Raw genomic sequence first — 20008 nt, 5'->3', positions numbered from 1 at the left:
TTTTCAACTTCCCGATTTCCTTTTTTTTCTGTTGATCCTATCCAAGATATAATTAATCCTTATTGAAGGCAAAACAATCCTATTGGGTTTATTTATGTTTAAATTTTTTTTTTTAGCAGACTTAAGGTATGAAGATCCACTTACATATACTGAAACCCCAATGTCCCAAGCATTCTGGATAACAGGTCCCATACCGGTACAATTACTATTAGGATTGTTGCACAAGATGTGCCTGAAACTTGCCGTGCAGCCTGTCATTTGCTTTAGTGCACTGACTGCACTTGTTAGGGTTGGGCACCTCTCCATTAGATAAAAAAGCTGGAGGAGAATTTGCGACATGTGCCAATTCTTATGGTGTTGACAGTTCTTTTGATGCCAGGGACTGAAGTTCAAGGTGCAGGAAGCAAAAGAATGAGGGAACCATTCTTGAATAGGAATAATGAGGGGCTCTTCCTTGGCTTATTGCAAGGTTGACAATTTAAAACTAGCATTTTAGGGGGACAAGCTTCCCTTTGCCATTTTTCACTTGCTGTGGTTGAATAAGTGAGTCAAACAACATTTGGGGGCAGATTTATCAAGGGTCTAAGTGGAATCGAGGGAATTTTTGAAGTTAAAAAAATTTAAATTCGAAGTAATTTTTTGGATAATTGGACATCGAATAGGATACTACGACTTCGAATTTACTTTGACTTCGATTTGAAGTAAAAATCATTCGACCATTCGATAATCAAAGTACTGTCTCTTTACAAAAACTTTGACTTCAATACTTCGCCAACTCAAACTGCCGAATTGCGCTTTAGCTTATGGGGGACCTCCTGTGTGTTTTGCTAAGTTTTTTTAAGTTGAAGGATGTTTTGGGAAAATCGTACGATAAAATCGTTGAAATGGTTCGATTCGAAGTACGATCGGAGTATGATCGTTCTACGATCAGAATACGATCGTAGAATGTATAAAATCCTCCGACTTCAAATGTCGGAGGATTCTATTCGATGGTCGAATTTCGACATTTTTTCTACTTCGAAATTTGACCCTTGATAAATCTGCCCCTTGCTGTTTACTGTGTATGGTTTCCAGCAATTGTGAGCTAGCAACATATAATAATGTTGATGGCAATAGGTTTGTATTTTTAAATGATTTCATGATTTTATCCAAATTAAAGATCATAAATATGTGCAACAACACAGAACCCTTTATAGCTAGATGTCCTGGAAATTGTGTTTTAGCAACATCCCTGGGTAGGGAATTGCAGAGAATACATGTATGGAACTTGTTATTCAGAATGCTTGGGGCCTGGGGTTTTCTGGATAAAGGATCTTTCCATAAATTGGTTCTTCGTTTCTTAAGTCTACTTGAAAATATTTTAAACATTAAACTCAATAGGATTGTTTTGCCTCCAATAAGGATTAATTATATCTTAGGTAGGGGTTTATCTTAGTTAGGAACAAGTACAAGGTACTTTTTATTATTACGGAAAAAAAATACATTTTTAAAAATGAGAATTATTTGATTAAAATACAAACTATGGGAGACGGCCTTCCCATAATTCTGAGCTTTCTGGATAACATGTTTCAGGATAATGTATCCCATACCTGTACTAACATTGATAATATATATATATATGACATTAGTATATAATTTGTACATATACTAGGAACCTAATATAACCAAGTGGGTATCTGGGGCTGAAAAAAAATGGTCCTCTCTGCCATACTTTAAAACTCACCTTGATCTCTATCATTTATAATTATCATTGTTTAATAAAAACATTCACTCTATTTGTTATCCCCCCCCCTACAAGTTCAAGACCTACAAGTCTGTGTTAAGAGTATAATCATTTACATCATGAGCCAGGGTTTAAATATACGACTTTTCCTCCAGCTGGTTTTTCTGTTTCCCAAGAGTAATTAAATTACACCAGAATCAGCTATTAACTTGTTCATAGAAGTTCAAGATTCTCTTCAACCCCGTCTCTCATTTTCTCCAGGGATTAAACCTAGTGCAAGAGTGTATTTATTTGTACTGTGTAAACGAACACTCATATAAGCTACACATAGATATTAAGGGGCAGATTCCCTAAAGGGCAAAGTGACTAACGCTAGCGAAAATTCACCAGTGTGATGTCATTTCGTAATTACGCCAATTCCTTAATGGACGCAGGCCTCACTTTGCTAGCGAAAGAGATAGACGCTAGCATTGCTTCACACTCTGCCAGGCAAATTTTCTATTTGGCGAATGGACATAACTTTGCAAATTCAGTAATATGTGGATTTTACTAAACGTTACCTGTTCCGACCGGAATCTCCTTCGCCACCTCAGACCAGGCAAAGTGGAGTGCATATCACTTCCTTAATTTTTTGTTGAAAAATTTTCCAAGTCCCAAGAAATGCTGGCGTCTTTTCCTTTTTTCAGGGGGTTAGTTTGCAAAAGAACGTAAATTCTTTTTGGGTAACCGGGTTCCCACCTACATTTTTTAACATATGGCAAATAAACTATACACTGGGGTCATGTGTAGGGCAATATAACAACTTTATTTTATTTTGGTTCCCTGGCCTTGTGTAGTGTAATGTATTTTCTGCAACATATACGTCCATTCAACTTTCACTTCCTGCCGTATGCAAACTAGCCAGCGTTCAGTGCCCTGGACACTTCGCATTTTAGGAAATTATCGTTGGCCTTGACAATTTTACGCCTGGCGAAGTGGGCGAAGCGGTCACTAGCAAATTTGCGCCTATTAAGGAATTAGCCCCTAAGTGTCCAGTTTCTTTTTTTTTTTGTAACTTACATTTTTATTAATTTTCAGAATAAACAAGTAGACAAAACAGATTATGAGGTACATCAGCATTACAAAGGGTCCAAGCTGTTCCATCCAATACCTCTAAATACAGCAATAGACTACGCCTAAGTATTGGATTTGACAGTGATTGTAAGGCAGTACATCAATTGCATAAAGAGAAACAAGGAAGGAGAAACATGAAAAAAAAAAAAAGGGGGAAGGGAGAAAATACAATGTAAACAAATGAAAAGACATAGGGAGGGGAAGATGAAGCTCGCGGTCATACATCATAGCTGTAGCCTATCAGTAATTACCAAATAATTTAAGAGCGGCCAATTCTAGTCGACATGTAATGGTCCCAGATATTGCTATGCAAATCTAATGTATTGTTGATGCGGGCAGTCATTTCCTCAAATTTCTTGTTGCTCTCTAGTCTAAGAATTATTTCTTGGATGGTTGGGATTATCGGAGTCTTCCATTTGGAGGTAATTGCCAATCTGGCTACTGTGGATATCTGATTAACCCATTTCTGGGCTGCTTTTTTCAATCTAGGAATAGGTAGAGCTAATAACAAGTGAGGCATTTCAATATTCATTGGGGATTTAAAGACCGCTATTATTAGGTCCACAATATCCTGCCAGAACTTTATCAGTTTGGGACAAGCCCAAAGAATGTGATGTAACGTACCTTTGTGGCTACATCCTCTCCAGCATAAGGGACTGCTTTGTGGGTACATTTTGGAGAGTCTATCAGGGGTTAAGTACCACTTCATCATAGTTTTATAAACACTTTCTTTTTGTTGGACACACGTTGTTATTGTACGAGCGTTCTCCCACATTTTGCTCCATTGGGATATAGTAAAACCATGGTCCCATACCGAATCCCAATAATGCATGTATGTATGGGCAGGAAAGGGGTCCTCAGGTAGGGTGTTCATTAACGCATATAACTGTGAAATTAGACCCTTATATGGAAAGGTGCCTCCCAGAATTTTTTCAAACGGGGTAAGTTGCGGCTGGGATTGTTGCCCAAGAAGTGTGGTGATGTAGTGTTTGATTTGGAGAAATTCCATCTCCTTTCCCGACTCCCAGTTACATTTATTGGCTAGTTCCTGGTAGGAGTGTCCAGTTTCTTAATGTAAAGGTTTATACAAAATGGACTGAATCATCATTCAAAATGTAGCTCTACATTATCTCAAAAATATAGTGATTCAGTAAAATAAACCCTTCCAGATACTGTAAAAAAAAAACCTCTTTAATTACAGAATATTCAGTAAGATGTTTTGACATTTATGATTATCGCTGGACCTAACTGCAGCACAACTTATACTAGAATTTCTTTTGGAAAGCATGACACTTTCTTTTTTCTGCAAGCGATATAATGCCCTTAATATACAGTTTGTTCTATTTTGTAACATTTGCGAGTTTATATGGTTCACAAGAGGACAACTATTTTAATTAAAAATAAACTCAACTCATGGATAGAGTTAGAGAAAGACTATGACCTTGGAAACATTTTTTTTGTTGATATTTTGGAGGTAAACATTTATCTATTTTCCCCCCTTTAACAACACTATTTCCAAGATTATAGATATCAAGCAGGTAAGCTTTATAAGTGCTTACTGACCTTTAGGAAAAGTAATGATTTTTGTCTGGGCTTTAGATGGATGTTGCCTTAGTCTTGATCAATAAAATCATAGCAATTTCAAGTCCTCGTTGATGATTTTGTGTGAATAGTAATGAAGCTTTATGAAGCGAAGACAACAAAATTTGCATCTTATAAGCATTCTGAAAAATTCATAATATCAATGAAGGTGCTTTAAATTGTTCTGCCCTGCATTTTCTCATACAAGAGTAACGTTTGTCGGAAAACAATGTGATCAGAAAACAGTCTAATCAGCCTCAAGAACAAGATAGTTATTGGGAGTAGGGATTATACACCTAAGCTTTTCTGTACTGCCGAAAGAAACAAATATGAAACAGCTATATAAGTAAAGGGAAAAATATATTAGAAAAAAAAAAAGTGTTGCAGCTTTACAAAATATGAAAACTACTGATCTGCTTCTGCAGGTGACTGATTGACAATCCCAGATAAGAAAGGCTAACCCTAATTAGCACCTATACCTACAGGACAGATTTATTAAGATTCAAATGGTAAATTCAATTTTTTTTTCAGGTCAAAACTTAAATTTGAAATTAAAAGCCCTAACTCAAATATAAATTTGAATGTGAGATTTATTATACCTCAACCATGGTAACAGTTCTAAATTGAATATTCACCACCTAAAACCTGCAGAGTTAATTTACAAGTCAATGGCAGAGGTAAGTTGAGCCATTTGAGTAGGTTAATTGCCTTCCTAACAGTTTTTTTCGTAGGAAAACTATTCAAATTCTATTCAACTTTTCGGGTTGGGACTATTCGATTGAATATTAGACGTTAAGAGTTTTTTCATAATTAAACTTTTGAGCTGTGAGTACATTCTAATTTATTAAGATTATAAAAAAATATATTCAACCTTTGATAAATAACCCCCTATGTGTATATAATTATGCAAAGTATATTTTAACAAACCTATTATGCAAGATGGCCCTAGCACTACTGTGGTAGACACAGCAGAGGGAAAAATCCCACAACTACAAATTATGATAAAAAGCCATACCAGCCACAGGAGGCTTTTCTCTTGGTCCATATTCCGATGAGTGGTATAAAACGCATATGGGGGGGGGGCAAGACAAAATAACACCTTCAGGGAGTTTGAGGGAGTTGTATATTTAATTTGATGTTTGGCAAAAATTGCTAAAAAGGCTGAGAACAAATAAAGCAAACCCCAGAAGGGCACGTCTTAGAGACTCACCATGTCCATCATTCCATTGGATCCTGATCACATGTTGTTTTATTATAATGCATTATGACATGCTGTGCTGCATGATGTTAAAGCATGGGGGTATATTTGTCGAAGAGTGAAGTTAGAGATCACCACAGTCCTCTAGAGTAAAATCCCGCCACTCTCCATTAATTTCTATGGCATTTTGGACGGAATATTTATCAAAAAATGAAAGTTCACTCATTGACAAATACGCTTTTAAAAATCCCATAGAAATTAATGGAGAGTGGCGGAATTTCACTCTAGAGCACTGTGGTGATCTCCAACTTCACTCCGATATAATCCCTGATGTTTGCTCCATCTGTAAAATCATGACAGAACATGCAAAGCAAATGAGTATTACACTCTGGTTAATAGTCCGTAAGAGCGAGAGGCTCAGGTCCTATTAAAGATAGAAAAATATCCAGGCATGGTATGGGCTAAAAATTCCCAAAAACGGATTTCAGCAGAGCAACTGCTAACATATCAAATAGTTTTTTTTTTTCAGCACCAATATGTTCTACAAATCTGGGATGCGTGAACCAAAAATATACCCCCCCCCAAACTTATTTTAGGACAAATATTTGTAACTTGGAAATAGGTTTGTCGAACTGAATATAATGAATGGCATGTCTTGACTATAGAAATAGGATCTAGAGGTAGAGAACATAGTTACAGTACATAGTTAGATTGAAAAAAAAAAAATAAAGTCCATTACGTTCAACTCCTTCAAATAAAACCCAGCACACATACTGTACTTCCGCACACCCACTGAAACTATACACTGTATACCTATATCTATTAATTGTAGATTTTAGTATCACTATAGCCTTGGATAGTGCTTTTCCAAGAAATCATCCAAAAAAAATAGATCTCCCACAAGCCGTCTATAATGCCCTCTAATGTACTTATAAATAGAAATCATGTCCACTCGCAAGTGTTTTTTCTCTAGAGAGAACAACCCCAACCATGACAATCTACGCTCATAATTTAAATTTTCCATCCCCCTCAACTAGTTTAGTTACACTTCTCTGCACTCTCTCCAGCTCATTTTTATTCTGACGTTTATGCTTTCCTGGCTAATTTGAATGCCTTAAAAGAACAGTTGTTTTTTTTGTTAAAGGAAAACTATACCCCCCAAACAATGTAGGTCTCTATTAAAAGATACTGAGTAAAACAGCTCATGTGTAAAACCCTGCTTCATGTAAATGAACCATTATCATAATAATATACTTTTTTTTAGTAGTATGTGCCATTGGGTAACCATAAATAGAAAATTGCCATTTTAAAAAATAAGGGCCGCCTCTTGAGATCGTACGATTCACGGTGCACACATACAAACCACATGTAAGGTCACATGAGCCAATTAACAGACAGAGCTCTGCCTTTTACTTCCTCATTTCTTCCTGTTACAGTTAGAGTTGTAGTATTTCTGGTCAGGTGATCTCTGAGGCAGCACAGATAGAGTCACAAAATGGTGGTTCAAGGCAAGAGATGTAAAAGGCCAATATTTATGTAAATATTTATTCCAGTTTGGTAAGATTCTTTAATATGTCATTCAATTTGATATAAACTATCCGTTGCTTAAGTATTCATTTTGGGGGGTATAGTTTTCCTTTAACAACCTCAACACCAAAGGTTTTGCTTTGCGACGATGTTCCTTGCTTACAAGGGGAATATCCCGACATGTATATTTATTAAACAGCATTTTAAAGACATTCTATTTTCTTCTGTGGGTAACCCTGTGAAAAGACTTTCCCAGTTAATATGTTGCATAGATGCCCTAATACTGACATTTGCACAACTTAAACTTATTGTGTAAATGCAACTCTCCCTTATAGGCATTGTTTCTGCAACATAATCTTAAAGGACACCATGTTATGATCACTATTCCCTAAATGCTCACCCTCGCAAATGCTATAAATGAGTTCAGTAGTTAGTTATTACCAGAAGCAAAAGAGAGAACATGCATTATTAAATTTTTCCTTTTTAATTTGGAAATATATATTCTTTATTTGTATAATACATTTTCTGATACAATAATCTCAAAATTATACAAGTAACTTTTATCGAATACATTTTTAACACGTTAGCATTTTACAACAAAGAAAAAAGTGCAGCTACGAAAGAGGATTTTGGTTTTGGTGTCTAAAAAATTGCAGCCTTCTAATCAAAATTTTTTTTTTTGCCATTGACTTACATATGGAAACATGTTTCATGGTTATTCAGTTAGAGACATAGAGGGAGAAATGCATGTTTGGAATTTATGCTTGTTGTAGATGTTCTCAGCAGGAAAGAAATGTGTGTTGGATATTAGTGTTAATGTGGTAATTGTTAAACAATATTATTTCTTATACATAGATATTAAGAATTGATGATAAAAAACAAAAAAAGTATCTAAGCACTGGGGTTTCACAGCAACACTACAAAGGTAATGTTACACTGGATGAATTCCCAATAGCCATGGACTTTAATATGTTTCCATGAAGTAAAAGTGATTCTGAAACCTCTGAAGAAACAGTGAGACACTCCAACTAAAGGATTCATCCTTTTATATAGGTGTGTTTAGGAGTTTCAGTAGTAAACAGTTGAAAAGCTGGCCATTGTGATATCAGCTGTAAAGCCAGAAACCAAATGGTAAAAAATAATTGCACCTGTTTTTATCCACCAAAAAAAAACACAAAAACTGTTAATTACTTTTCCTCCACCCGTATATACATACAGTACACACACACACAGTTGCAACAACATGGGATGGAACACTCGTGTATTCTGGTCAGTATTACACCAAATCTCAAATCAATACGTAATTCAAAAGGATAAATAAGAGAATCTTGAAATTATGAATTATTAAAAATAACATTGTTTAGTAACATTACAGAGTGTCAAAACCTAAAATAGACTTTTGCAGTACATGCACAATAAGCCAATATAATAACTTTTGCTTTGGAATAATGACTGAACAGCTCCAATTCAAAGAACACAAACTGTCGCCCCAGAGACTTTAGTGTGGCCCAGTGCGGATTTCAGTGAATTAAAATAGTAAAAGGAAATAGTCTAAAGCACCGCAGATTGTTTTGTTCGACAGTCTGTTAAAGTAAGAGTGAAATATAGGGCTGAACTTTTGTTTTTTCTTCTTGTCAGCCAAGTATGATTAACCTATTAAATGGAACATTTTTGAAAACCCAACAGATCAATACGATTATAGATTATACTAACTGAAAATGAATTTAAAATTTAAATAAAACAAATAAAAATGCAGAAGTCTTATAAAAAAAACAAAAAAAAACAGGGATTGAGTTTTTTTCTTCAAATATCAAAGTTAAAACAAAAAAAAAATTAAATGTCACCTGAAAGCTGTTGAGTGGCCATAGAAGTAAATGAGAAGAAAGCAGTTATACAACAATCTTTCTATTCGGTTTTTCATCATATTTTGATAAATATTGAAAGAAAAATAATTGCGGGAATTTTTTTTGTTTTTACTTAATTCTTAAACTTTTAAGAAATATACTAATTGAAACTGTAGTTTCCTGTATTTTGCAGTCCTGGTCAGTAAATCATACACAAAGGGGCAGACTTAGGGGCACATTTACTAATGGTCGAATATCGAGGGTTAATTAACCCTCGATATTCGACCGTCAAAGTAAAATCCTTCGACTTCAAATATTGAAGTCGAAGGATTTACCGCAAATACTTTGATCGATCGAAGGAAAAATAGTTTGATCAAAAGATTAAATCCTTCGAAACGAACGAATCAAAGGATTTTAATCCATCGATCAAACGAAATTCCTTCGATCAGTTAACTGCTATGGGGACCTTCCCCATAGGCTAACATTGTACCTCGGTAGGTTTTAGCTGGCGAAGTAGGGGGTCGAAGTTTTTTTTAAAGAGACAGTACTTAAGACTATCGAATGGTCGAACAGTCGACTGATTTTTAGTTTGAATCGTTCAATGTCGAAGTCGATGGTCGACGTAGCCAAAAAAACATTTGAAATTCAAAGTAATTTTTCTTCTATTCTTTATCTCCTTTACTCAAGTAAATGTGCCCCTACATGTGTAGAGTTTGCCACAGAAAAATTCACCCACTTTCTATTCATTACCATGGGATTTTTAGAAACAAATCAAATGGTGAAGTCTTAACTTTCTCCAGTTGATAAATACACTTCTGAAAATCTCATAAGAATGAATAAAAAGTGGGTGAATTTTTCTGTGGCAAACTATCACATTTTGATAAATCTGCCCCTTAGTGTATGATAGTTTACTAACCAGGATTACAAAATACATAAAGGATAATGAATTTGAAGTGGGACATAAAACACACATGATCCAAAGCCAATTAGGACTTATTTAAGAGTGCGCTGGTTTCTATGGTCCCAGTATGAACTGTATGAATTAACTGCATCAGCTAATTGGGAATACATAGGGGCAGACATTGGAGCTCACAATGGAAAAGTTCCCCCCGTTTCTATTCATTCTTAAAGACATTTTCTATAAGAACCCTATAGAAATGAATAGAATGTGGTTGAGTTTTTCTGTGGTGAGCACTAATTACCGTATATACTCGAGTATAAGCCATCCCGAGTATAAGCCGAGGTACCTAATTTTACCTCCAATAACTGAGAAAGCTTATTGACTCGAGTATAAGCCGAGTATAAGCCTAGGGTGAGAAATGCAGCAGCTTCTGGTAAGTTTCAATCAAAAAATTGAGGGTTTCTGCTCCCATTGGAGGTGCCGGCGTCTCGTTCTTGGACGCCGACGACTATTCTTGGAGACTATTCTTGGACGCCGGCGACCGTTTTTGCGCTTGACCCGAGTATATGCCGAGGTAGAGTTTTTCAGCATATTTTGGAGGCTGAAAAACTTAGCTTATACTAGAGTATATACGGTATACATTTTGATAAATCTGCCAAAGAGCTGACAATTTTCTTTTAAGATGAAATATATATGTTACACTATGGGATGCGCCATTGTAACAGGATCCGGGCTACGCAGGCCCTTTGTCAAGCCATGAATGGCTTGACAAAGGGCCTGCGTAGCCCGAAACGTTGCCTATGGCATTTGAGTAAAGTTTTGCAAATTTTTCAAAGATACCGGAGTGCTGCTGCTTTATTTGCTACATGTATACTTTGCCCTCGCAGGGGGTGCGGCTTGCACCTGCAAGGAGCCGAATCCGCTTTTGAAGCACACTTTTAACTACATTTATTGTAACAGGATCCCCTACTAGCCGTGCTAATCTCCATTATCCCACTGTGCAGTTTATGTTTCCATTTGGGGCAACCGGAACAAATCAAAATGGCACATATAGTTGGAAAATGACAGACACTGTCCAAAAATCACTTTCTAGAATGGATTTGGTTTTTAGATTCAGAAAGCGTGTACACTTATCACCCCTCCCCCACAAATATAGCATTTTGTGGGGGGGGGGAGAGGACCTGGACAATATGCATATAATAATGCTTAATTCATATTTTAAGCCGGAGTGCCTCCAGTATAAATATTTTTATAGGGGGTTTAAGACATGTAAGATTCCATCATGAAAAAAAAAAAAAAAAAAGCTTTTCTAATAGTACATTTGCGAATTGCAAACAGTACACAACACACGAACACTCCAGTTAAACGGTGCAACAAGCCATTACATTCCTTTACATGTATTGTCTATGTACTCTCACAGTTACACGGCACTTTTGTTAATTTTCTTTGAGAGAAGCACAAAAGACATAATTGAAAATACTTTTCAATTTTAGTAAAAAGGCTTACAACAAGCAAACATATGTTTTCATTTTTCTGGGCCATTTGTTTCTTTGTAATTGCATTTAGTAAGTGGGATGATGGCGTATTCAAGTTCTTGTTTTATAGATTAGAGGACTGTGAATAACCTTCAAGACATCGTAAGACAACATATTGCTTCTAAGAACACTATCGCTTCTTTTCGCTATAAAGTAGCAGCTTCACTTCTTAGGAGTAATTAACATTGCGAAGAACAAGAGCAACCCTGCATGGAATGTAGACCTGAAAAATAAATGTATATAGAAGTCATTTGCATAACCTTTCCAAATAACAAGAATGCAGGGTTTATGGAAAAATATTGATGAAAAAAAAAAAACACAAGTCAGCCAGTAGGGTCTTATTTCTCATTCTACAACCACTGCTAAAGGCCTCATTTTACAAAATAATCAGTTTATTTTTGGCAATCTTAGAAATAGCTTAAAAAAAGGTTTGTACGTGGAATTGCTATAGAAAACAGTACTCTGCATTGCCATTTCTGACCCTTGAATGTAGCAGCTGATTAACACAGCAGGAGAACTGACACACAGACTAATTATAAAATGTATAATTAAATATATATATAAAAAAATTACACTAGATGCTACTTAACTATTTCCACTATACTCACCAAAAGCGAATGTGAACGATTGTTATAAGGTGCATCCTCTGTGAAAAACTCAGTTGAATGGTTTATCCTTTGATGCCCGCCATATTCAGAAGCATCGGTATCGAGAGCGATCATATACTTAAAAATCTAAGGATTAAGGAGCATATCAATTTGACACAGAATTCCAATAAGGAATCACTTTTGTTAAAAAAAAAAAAGGAAAAGAACACAAAACAAAAATTTAAAAGCACTGACTTTCCAGTCAAAAGCCTGCATATATATTTTAATTGCTGGCAATAGCAGCTTGCAGCCCTGAAGCGCATTAATTTTATACCAATTTGGAAATATAGCCCATCTGTTGTTCTGTGTTTTTAGAATTATCAATATCATATAACAGTTATGATCCTCCTGCTTTGTTCTAAAACTTTCTACTCTCAAAATTATATTCCTTGCCCCAGATTACATATACATTTCCAGTCCTTTTTGTGAACAATATTAAACTCCATTTTCATACAGTATATCTAAAGAGCCTTCTTGTAATGCTATGCACTTCCATTGCTACTGATCTTTGGAATAAAATAGATTGAAGGAAAGGTATAACCTTATTATTGAGTAAAAGTACAACCTTGAACCCAATATCAAAATGTCTCACACAAATAAGTCATTGTAACCCATTTGTTACAACACACGCACACGGTTGGACCTAATGGAAAGGAGTCAGAGGACTGAGCAAAATAATATACAACAGGGTGTTACTGTTCATTTTTAATGCAGTGAATAAGAATATTAAATGAGGAGTACAAGGTATAATTACTGGGGGGAGGCAAATGTTAGATAACTGATTATAATCTTTTACCCAAGACTTCTAAATTCACCTTTTTAATCTACTCCAGACATAGGCCACACCATAGAAAGAAATCCAGAAGTTGGTGTTGTGGTGCTCCTACAGTCATATCCTGGACTAGTGCAGTTTTGTTTGTTTTTTTTAGCAAAATGAAGCACCAGCCTGGGTCTCAGTTAAGTGATAAGCACTGGAGGTTGCACAATGTTTTGGCATTATTATACCTTTCCTTTAAGATACATTAGCATCAGTCATACTGGTTTATACATTAGATAGAGTTAAGAAGGGGTTGGATGGCTTTTTAGCAAGTGAGGGAATACAGGATTATAGAAGATAGCTCATAGTACAAGTTGATCCAGGGACTGGACCATCTGAGGCAAGTTGTAGAGACTTCAATTTTTTTTTTTGCCTTCCTCTGGATCAACTAGCAGTTAGGCAGGCTATATATAGACTTAAAAGGTTAAACTTCAACCTAACTTACTATGTATTATTGGGCTTATTTACAAATACATATGCAAAAACTCTACTTTGAGCACATGCTTTGACACTATCATGGTTGAACAATCTGACGTCCATTTTTTTTTTTTGGCCTTACAGGAAACACACACTTATGGGTGCCACAGGAACATACTGTAGTTTTATAAAATAATGAGATTTAAACAAATGGGAATAAAAAGGTCTTATTTTATCTCTCTACATTGTAGTAAAATGCATTAATGGATGGGAAGGGGCAAAGTATAGTCTTTCATATCGGTAAAGACTATACTTCAAGCCACCTTACTGAATGCTGCCAACCCCCAATATAGTAGCTATGCTCCCATCCTCTATAAGGCAAACATCCCTTTAAAAAGGGTATTGCATAAAACAGCTCATATGTAAAACCCTGCTTCATGGAAATAAGCCATTTTCACAATCTACTTTAAAAGTAGATGACATTGGGTAATCCTAAATAGAAAATGCCATTTTAAAAACTAAGGACCGCCCCCTGGGATCGTACAACTCACGTTGCACACAAACCATACATGTTAGGTCACATGAGCCAATTAACTGACAAAGTTCTGACTTTTACTCCTACGCTTCTTCCGCTTACAGTTAGAGGTAGATTATTTCTGGTCAGTTGATCTCTAAGGCAGCACGCAGATCAACATAAAATGGCAATGTAAAAAAAAAAATTTAAAAGGACAATATGGACAAAAATATATTCCAGTTTGGTAATTTTTAATATGTTGCTTAAGTATTCATTTTGGGTTTAAAATTTTCCTTTAAATTCCAACTTATTGTACAGTACCAGATCTGGTCCTATAGCATATTATAAATACAGATTAACAAACAATTTCTGATGACAAAACGAAAAGCAGATCAGGTATGAATATGTATGCATATCATTGACTTGTACATGGGGTGGCGGGTAGACTTACGGATAATGGCATAAATTATTGCTAAGGATTGAGGATTTATAATTTGCATTTCAGTCATCTATTATTAATAGCATGAGATCTCATGCTACTAATTTTAAAGGGATTGCTAATGAAGATGTCTCTTTCGTTGACATTTGTAAATAATTGAAGTAATTGTACATCTTAGGGAAAAAACGGATGTCAAGTGCCTGTGAAAAGATTTCAGGATATTAATAAAATATGGATTTCAAGGTTAGGAGCTCCTAGCACCAAAACATCATCCACATACAAAAATAATAAACACAAAAAACTTCTTTTAAGTTTACATTTATGTATGTATAACATTGACATTATGCACTTGTTATATGCTTAGATCAGGGGTCCCCAACCTTTTTTAATCGTGATCCACATTCAAATGTAAAAAGAGTTGGGGAGCAACACAAGCATGAAAAAGTCCCTTGCGGTGCCAAATAAGGGCTGTGTTTGGCCATTTGGTAGCCCATATGTGGACTGGCAATTTACACTAGACTCTACTTGGCAGTATACTTAGTTTTTATGCGATTAAAACTTTCTTCCATGCCTGGAATTTAAAAATAAGCATCTGCTTTGAGGCCAGTGAGAGCAACATCCAAGGGGTTGGTGAGCAACATGTTGCTCACGAGCTACTGGTTGGGGATCACTGGCTTAGATAATGCAGACAGTTAAAACATATGTATAAGTATGGGATCTATTATGCAGAATGCCTAGGACCTGGAGTTTTAAATAAACCAAAAATGGGATGGTCCTGCCACCAAGATGGTTTTATGCAGCTTAGTTACCATCAAGTACCAGGTACGGTTTTATTATTACAGAGAAAAAGAAAATTAAAATATTTGGATTATTTTCTTAAAATGGACTCTATGGGAAATGGCCTTCCTGTAATTTAGAGCTTTCTGGATAATGGATTTCTGTATAAGGCTATACTTCAGAGACTATGGGGATTATTTATCAAAATCCAATTTGTTTTTCTAATTTTAAGTAAAACAATTCAGACCAAACTTTAATTGACCTTATTTATGATTGAAAAAACTCAAATTATTTCCGGAAAAAAAAAAAAAAAAAAAAATATCTGGTTTTATGCCCAAAATCCCAGATTTTTGCCTGAAACTTAGTGCAGACCACGATATTTTCGAATTCTGACTTTTAGCAGCCTTGGGGTATAATAAATCTTAAAAAATAAAGAAAAACAGACTTCAATAAATAACCCCCTGCTGGTTACATACACTCTTAAGTTTGACACCAGCAAGGAGGATAATGGGTACTAGTAGTAATGGTATAAATACAGAGGGACAGTCGTTACCCATTGTCAAAAATTTCTAGTACCAACATAGGCACCTCTATCAGGGATTTTCATCTACCATAATTTTACAGGGCTCTGGTGTCTAGCCTAGTAGATATTGCCAGGCTTTTAAGCTACTTTCTCCAAGCAGTTGAGCAGCTAAACTGCCAAATAAAGAAACTCTAATAATTGCATTAATTGGATGACATTCACTGGGCAAGGCAGGCACATCGGACGGCCCCAAAAACAAGCAGAACTGCTGACTTGGTCTGAAGGGCCAAATCAGCATCTGAAAGTTGATCTTGACTTCCCATAGGGCTTCTACCAGTTCTTTCAAACTATCTACCCCATGGGAACAGACAAATATTGGGTTTCCGATGGTAAATTATCATTGGCGTTATTCTTTAGAACAATGCATCTTACAATAGAGCTAGACACTTTAGGGGTTAAGAAAAAAAAAAACAGGCAACAGACATAAGCCACACCTCTTTCCCAGTTTAAATGAATATTGTGTTTTGGTCTGTGTCACAAAATGCAGGTTAAAAAAAAAAAACAAACAAGTAAATATAAAAGTAATTTTCACCTTGGATATTCACTCTTCATTTGCAACTGGAACTTTACTGCAATAAGCGGTATTTGCACAAATGGTTTAAAATAAATGTATATGTTACCTTCTTGACAAACTATTATACAATGCATTGTTCTTTTAGACAATTTGTATTTCTATATCATCCTTGCTTAATGAAACAGAAAACATTACTTTAAACAGAATGCCATGATAGTTTGCTTTTTAACTCAAAAAAAAAAACCTATCAAATATTTAGGGGAGTTTTTATGTTAGTTATTAACAGACATACTTAAAATGCGATTTGCATCTTTTCTAACAAAGTCTGCAATGTAAAGCAGAAAGATGCATCAGGGTTCTATCCCACAATAATAAGATGACCTTGCTGGCTAATGATAGAGACTTTGCAAATGCATTTTGTCCTGTTTTAGAAAACAGAGACAAGAGAGAGAGAGAGAGAGAGAGAGAGAGAGAGAGAGAGAGAGAGAGAGAGAGAGAGAGAGAGAGAGAGAGAGAGAGAGAGACCTCCAAGAAGCCAGCACTCTCGAAAAATAGCTTTTGAACGCCTGGGTGCAGCATCGACAATTTCGAACTCCACATGCACAAATAAGATCCGCACTCACAAGACTTATGAAAATTATAGAAAATTTATTGCAAGCGTCTAACGTTTCGACCTCATTTTCACTTTGAAAAAGACCTCGGATGAGGTCGAAACGTTAGACTCTTGCAATAAATTTTCTATAATTTTCATAAGTCCTGTGAGTGCGGATCTTATTTGTGCGTATGTATGTATGTATGTATGTATGTATGTATGTATGTATGTATGTATGTATGTATGTATGTATGTATGTATGTATGTATGTATGTATGTATGTATGTATGTATGTATGTATGTATGTATGTATGTATGTATGTATGTATGTATATATATATATATATATATATATATATATATATATATATATATATGCGCCCTAGGATATTTTTCAAGCCTTTAGATAAAAATAAATAAACCTTATAAAACAAGTATCTAATGTACAAGCTTTCTTCCAGAGTATTCAAACCATTTTAGTTGCACTGCTTTTTTGTGTAAAAATTAAGTTATAGTGTACAGGTACATAAAATATTTTTTGCATTTGCTATCATTGCAATCATGCTTTTTGTGGTACGTATCCTAGCTTAAAATGCTGCAAAGTTACAGCTTGCCAGATATGGTGTTGTCCACTAGGCTAAAATCTATTTTCGACCAGCACTCATCCATTGGGCAGGAAGAGTTAAAACTCAAACCTCTTCTTGGTATTTCTGGGCCTGGTAGAAAGCCCAAAACACTGGATGAGGGGGGGAGGGGAAGATGTATTTACGTTTAAAATTAGAGCTCACCTTCAAATTTACCCTCTTTGTATTCATTCCTATTGGATTATTAGAGGAGTATGTATCAATGGGTAAAGTTCACCATTTTTTAAATACACCTCTAAAAATCACATCGGAATGGATACAAAGTGGGTGGATTTTTCTAAGGTGAGCTCTAATTTCACATATTGATAAATCTGCCCCAAAGAAATCCACTTCATATTGTAATACTTCTTATTTCTACTCTTACTACTTAAAATTAGGCTGCATTTTAGATGAAAATCTTTAGATATTAGAATTTGTGTTATTTCAAATAGATCTAATTCTGGGCATTTCAAAGGCATTTACAGTATACAGATGGTGCATCGATTATATAGATCTCTCTAGATATATGGGTTAAACGGACAATTGGTCTTGAATTGCTTTTTATAATAATTCGATGAACACAGGTAGTAAGAAATGACAGTACAATGAGAAGTTGCACAGGGAAGGATGTTTTTTTACTGAATGGACTTTTTTTCTGAATAAGAAAATGCACTCAGTGACATCACATGGTGAGATAATATATTGTACATTTTTTTCCACCAATGACTGAACATATGCAATGTGGATTTATATGTTTTCATGATTAGTGCCTTTGTAATACTGGGAGGGGCTACACATGTTTAAATACTCACCAGTACACTTGTATTTTGTCCGTTATAAAGGCCCTAATGTGGGTCGAAACGTTGGATGCACAAGCTTGAAAAATAAAAATATTTTTCGTTCACTAACCAAGGAGTGCGGGTCCTCTTGAACTATATATCTATCTAGCTATATCTATATGCTCTAATCCTCATGTGTATGGTACCTTTCTTTTCTATGGAAATACATAAATATCAAGAGTTGGTTAACAAATTTGTGGCTGTGTGGCTTTTGTCATGAAACATGTTCTACAAAGTCTGTGCAAGCCGGCCAGTAGACATTGTAGCACGAATTATAAAATCTGCAAAAAAAATGGTCAGGCTTTGAAATCCTCCATCCAGTTTGCGCATGATCGATATACTTAAAGAACGACAAGGAATAATCAAGTTGACTATCCAGAATAGCAAGGAACAGGTGGGTAGAGACACTAGGGTTGAGAATTCACATTTTATTCTCAAACTACAAACAGAGATGGAACCACTGGGAATTAATAAATTCGATGACTTGGAATAGCACGAGCATAACATAAAATACAATGGAGGGGAAGAAAAGTAGAAGAGACTGGTAGGAAGAACAGCAGAAATGAAAGGGAAGACATTATAGAAGAACATATAAAGAGACCCAGGGGCAGTGCATGGATTTCTAGTAGCTCAAATTGTATCGCATTTATTAACATAGGAAAATAGTTAAGTGTATACATTTAACGAAGCAGATGAATGTGCCAATATGTATTCGAATTTAGAATACGTTTGATGGTTTTGTTTATCTAAGTCTTGGTCTGTGAGTATCTAATGTTTTAGCAAGAGCATATTTACTTTGGTTAACAGAAGACCAACGATGTGGCAAAAAAGTAAATGCATACATCACATATTACAAGGTTTTTTTTAATCTAAATGATATGCACCGATTAAATATGGCATGTTGATAGCTCTAGATTAAGTTTTTTGTCTTGACGTGTTTAAAAGAAATAAATATAAGAGCCTATAATGGGCCAAGACAGTTACATAACTGTACTTCAAAGCTTTGCAAGTCAAGCCACTACAAAGCAACTTCTAAGCCACCAGCAATCATGCTCTGGTGATTCACTCAGATAACCTTATTTGCCTATTAGAAAAGCTTGGGCTAGTTTGAAAATGTCAAAGACAAAATTTAAAATGTCCAATTACAACAGCATGTACAAAATATCTTCCTGGTACAATCTCCCTCAAATTCCAGTGTGTTCATGAGACGGTTCCCTAAATACAATTGCCTATTAAACATCACATCCATCAATAAATGTATTCCTAACAAACAAGCTGCGGACACCCATTTATTTTATTCCTGAAATGACCTTACACAGTCCTACTGTGTTATGATATTGAAGAGTCTTAAAGGAGAAGGAAAGTCGTTTCACACTTGGGGCCACATTTACAAAGGGTCGAAAGTCTAAATTAAAAAAAACTTTGATACTTCGATAGGCAAAGTATTTTTTCGATCGAAAACGGCCGTTTTCGATCAAAGTAAAAATCGTTTGATCGATTAAATCGTTCGAATCCAACGATTTGTAGATTTTACAAAAAAATACTTTGACTACTCAAAACTTAACCAAACACTTAGAAAGGTTATAGTAGGTCCCCCATAGGCTAAACAGCAATTCGGCAGGTTTAAGGTGGTGAAGTCAAAGTTTTTTTAAAGACACGGTACTAATTTCCTAATGGTCGAATCTGTATTAAGTATTTTCAATTCAAATCGAATGTTGGCCTATTCGATGGTCGAAGTACCCAAAAATTACTTTAAAATTCTACGTTTTTGAATTTGAATATTCACTTCGACCTTTAGTAAATGGGCCCCAAGTAAATGTATTT

General features: G+C 35.3%; 1 protein-coding gene across 1 annotated transcript in view; it reads right to left on the bottom strand.

The window, feature by feature from the left end:
- Window positions 1-7812: 7812 nt before the first annotated feature.
- gbe1.L (glucan (1,4-alpha-), branching enzyme 1 L homeolog) overlaps window positions 7813-20008 on the bottom strand; it is a 48121-nt gene continuing 35925 nt past the window's right edge. Inside the window, 2 exon segments of the mRNA NM_001093052.1 lie at window positions 7813-11645; window positions 12031-12148. Coding sequence (NP_001086521.1) covers window positions 11592-11645; window positions 12031-12148 — 172 coding nt within the window. The 3' untranslated portion in view covers window positions 7813-11591.

This window comes from Xenopus laevis, chromosome 2L, assembly GCF_017654675.1.
Source record: "Xenopus laevis strain J_2021 chromosome 2L, Xenopus_laevis_v10.1, whole genome shotgun sequence".
Taxonomy (NCBI): domain Eukaryota; kingdom Metazoa; phylum Chordata; class Amphibia; order Anura; family Pipidae; genus Xenopus; species Xenopus laevis.
The sequence above is the reverse complement of the archived record's forward strand: the minus strand, read 5'-3'. Positions and strand labels throughout refer to the sequence as shown.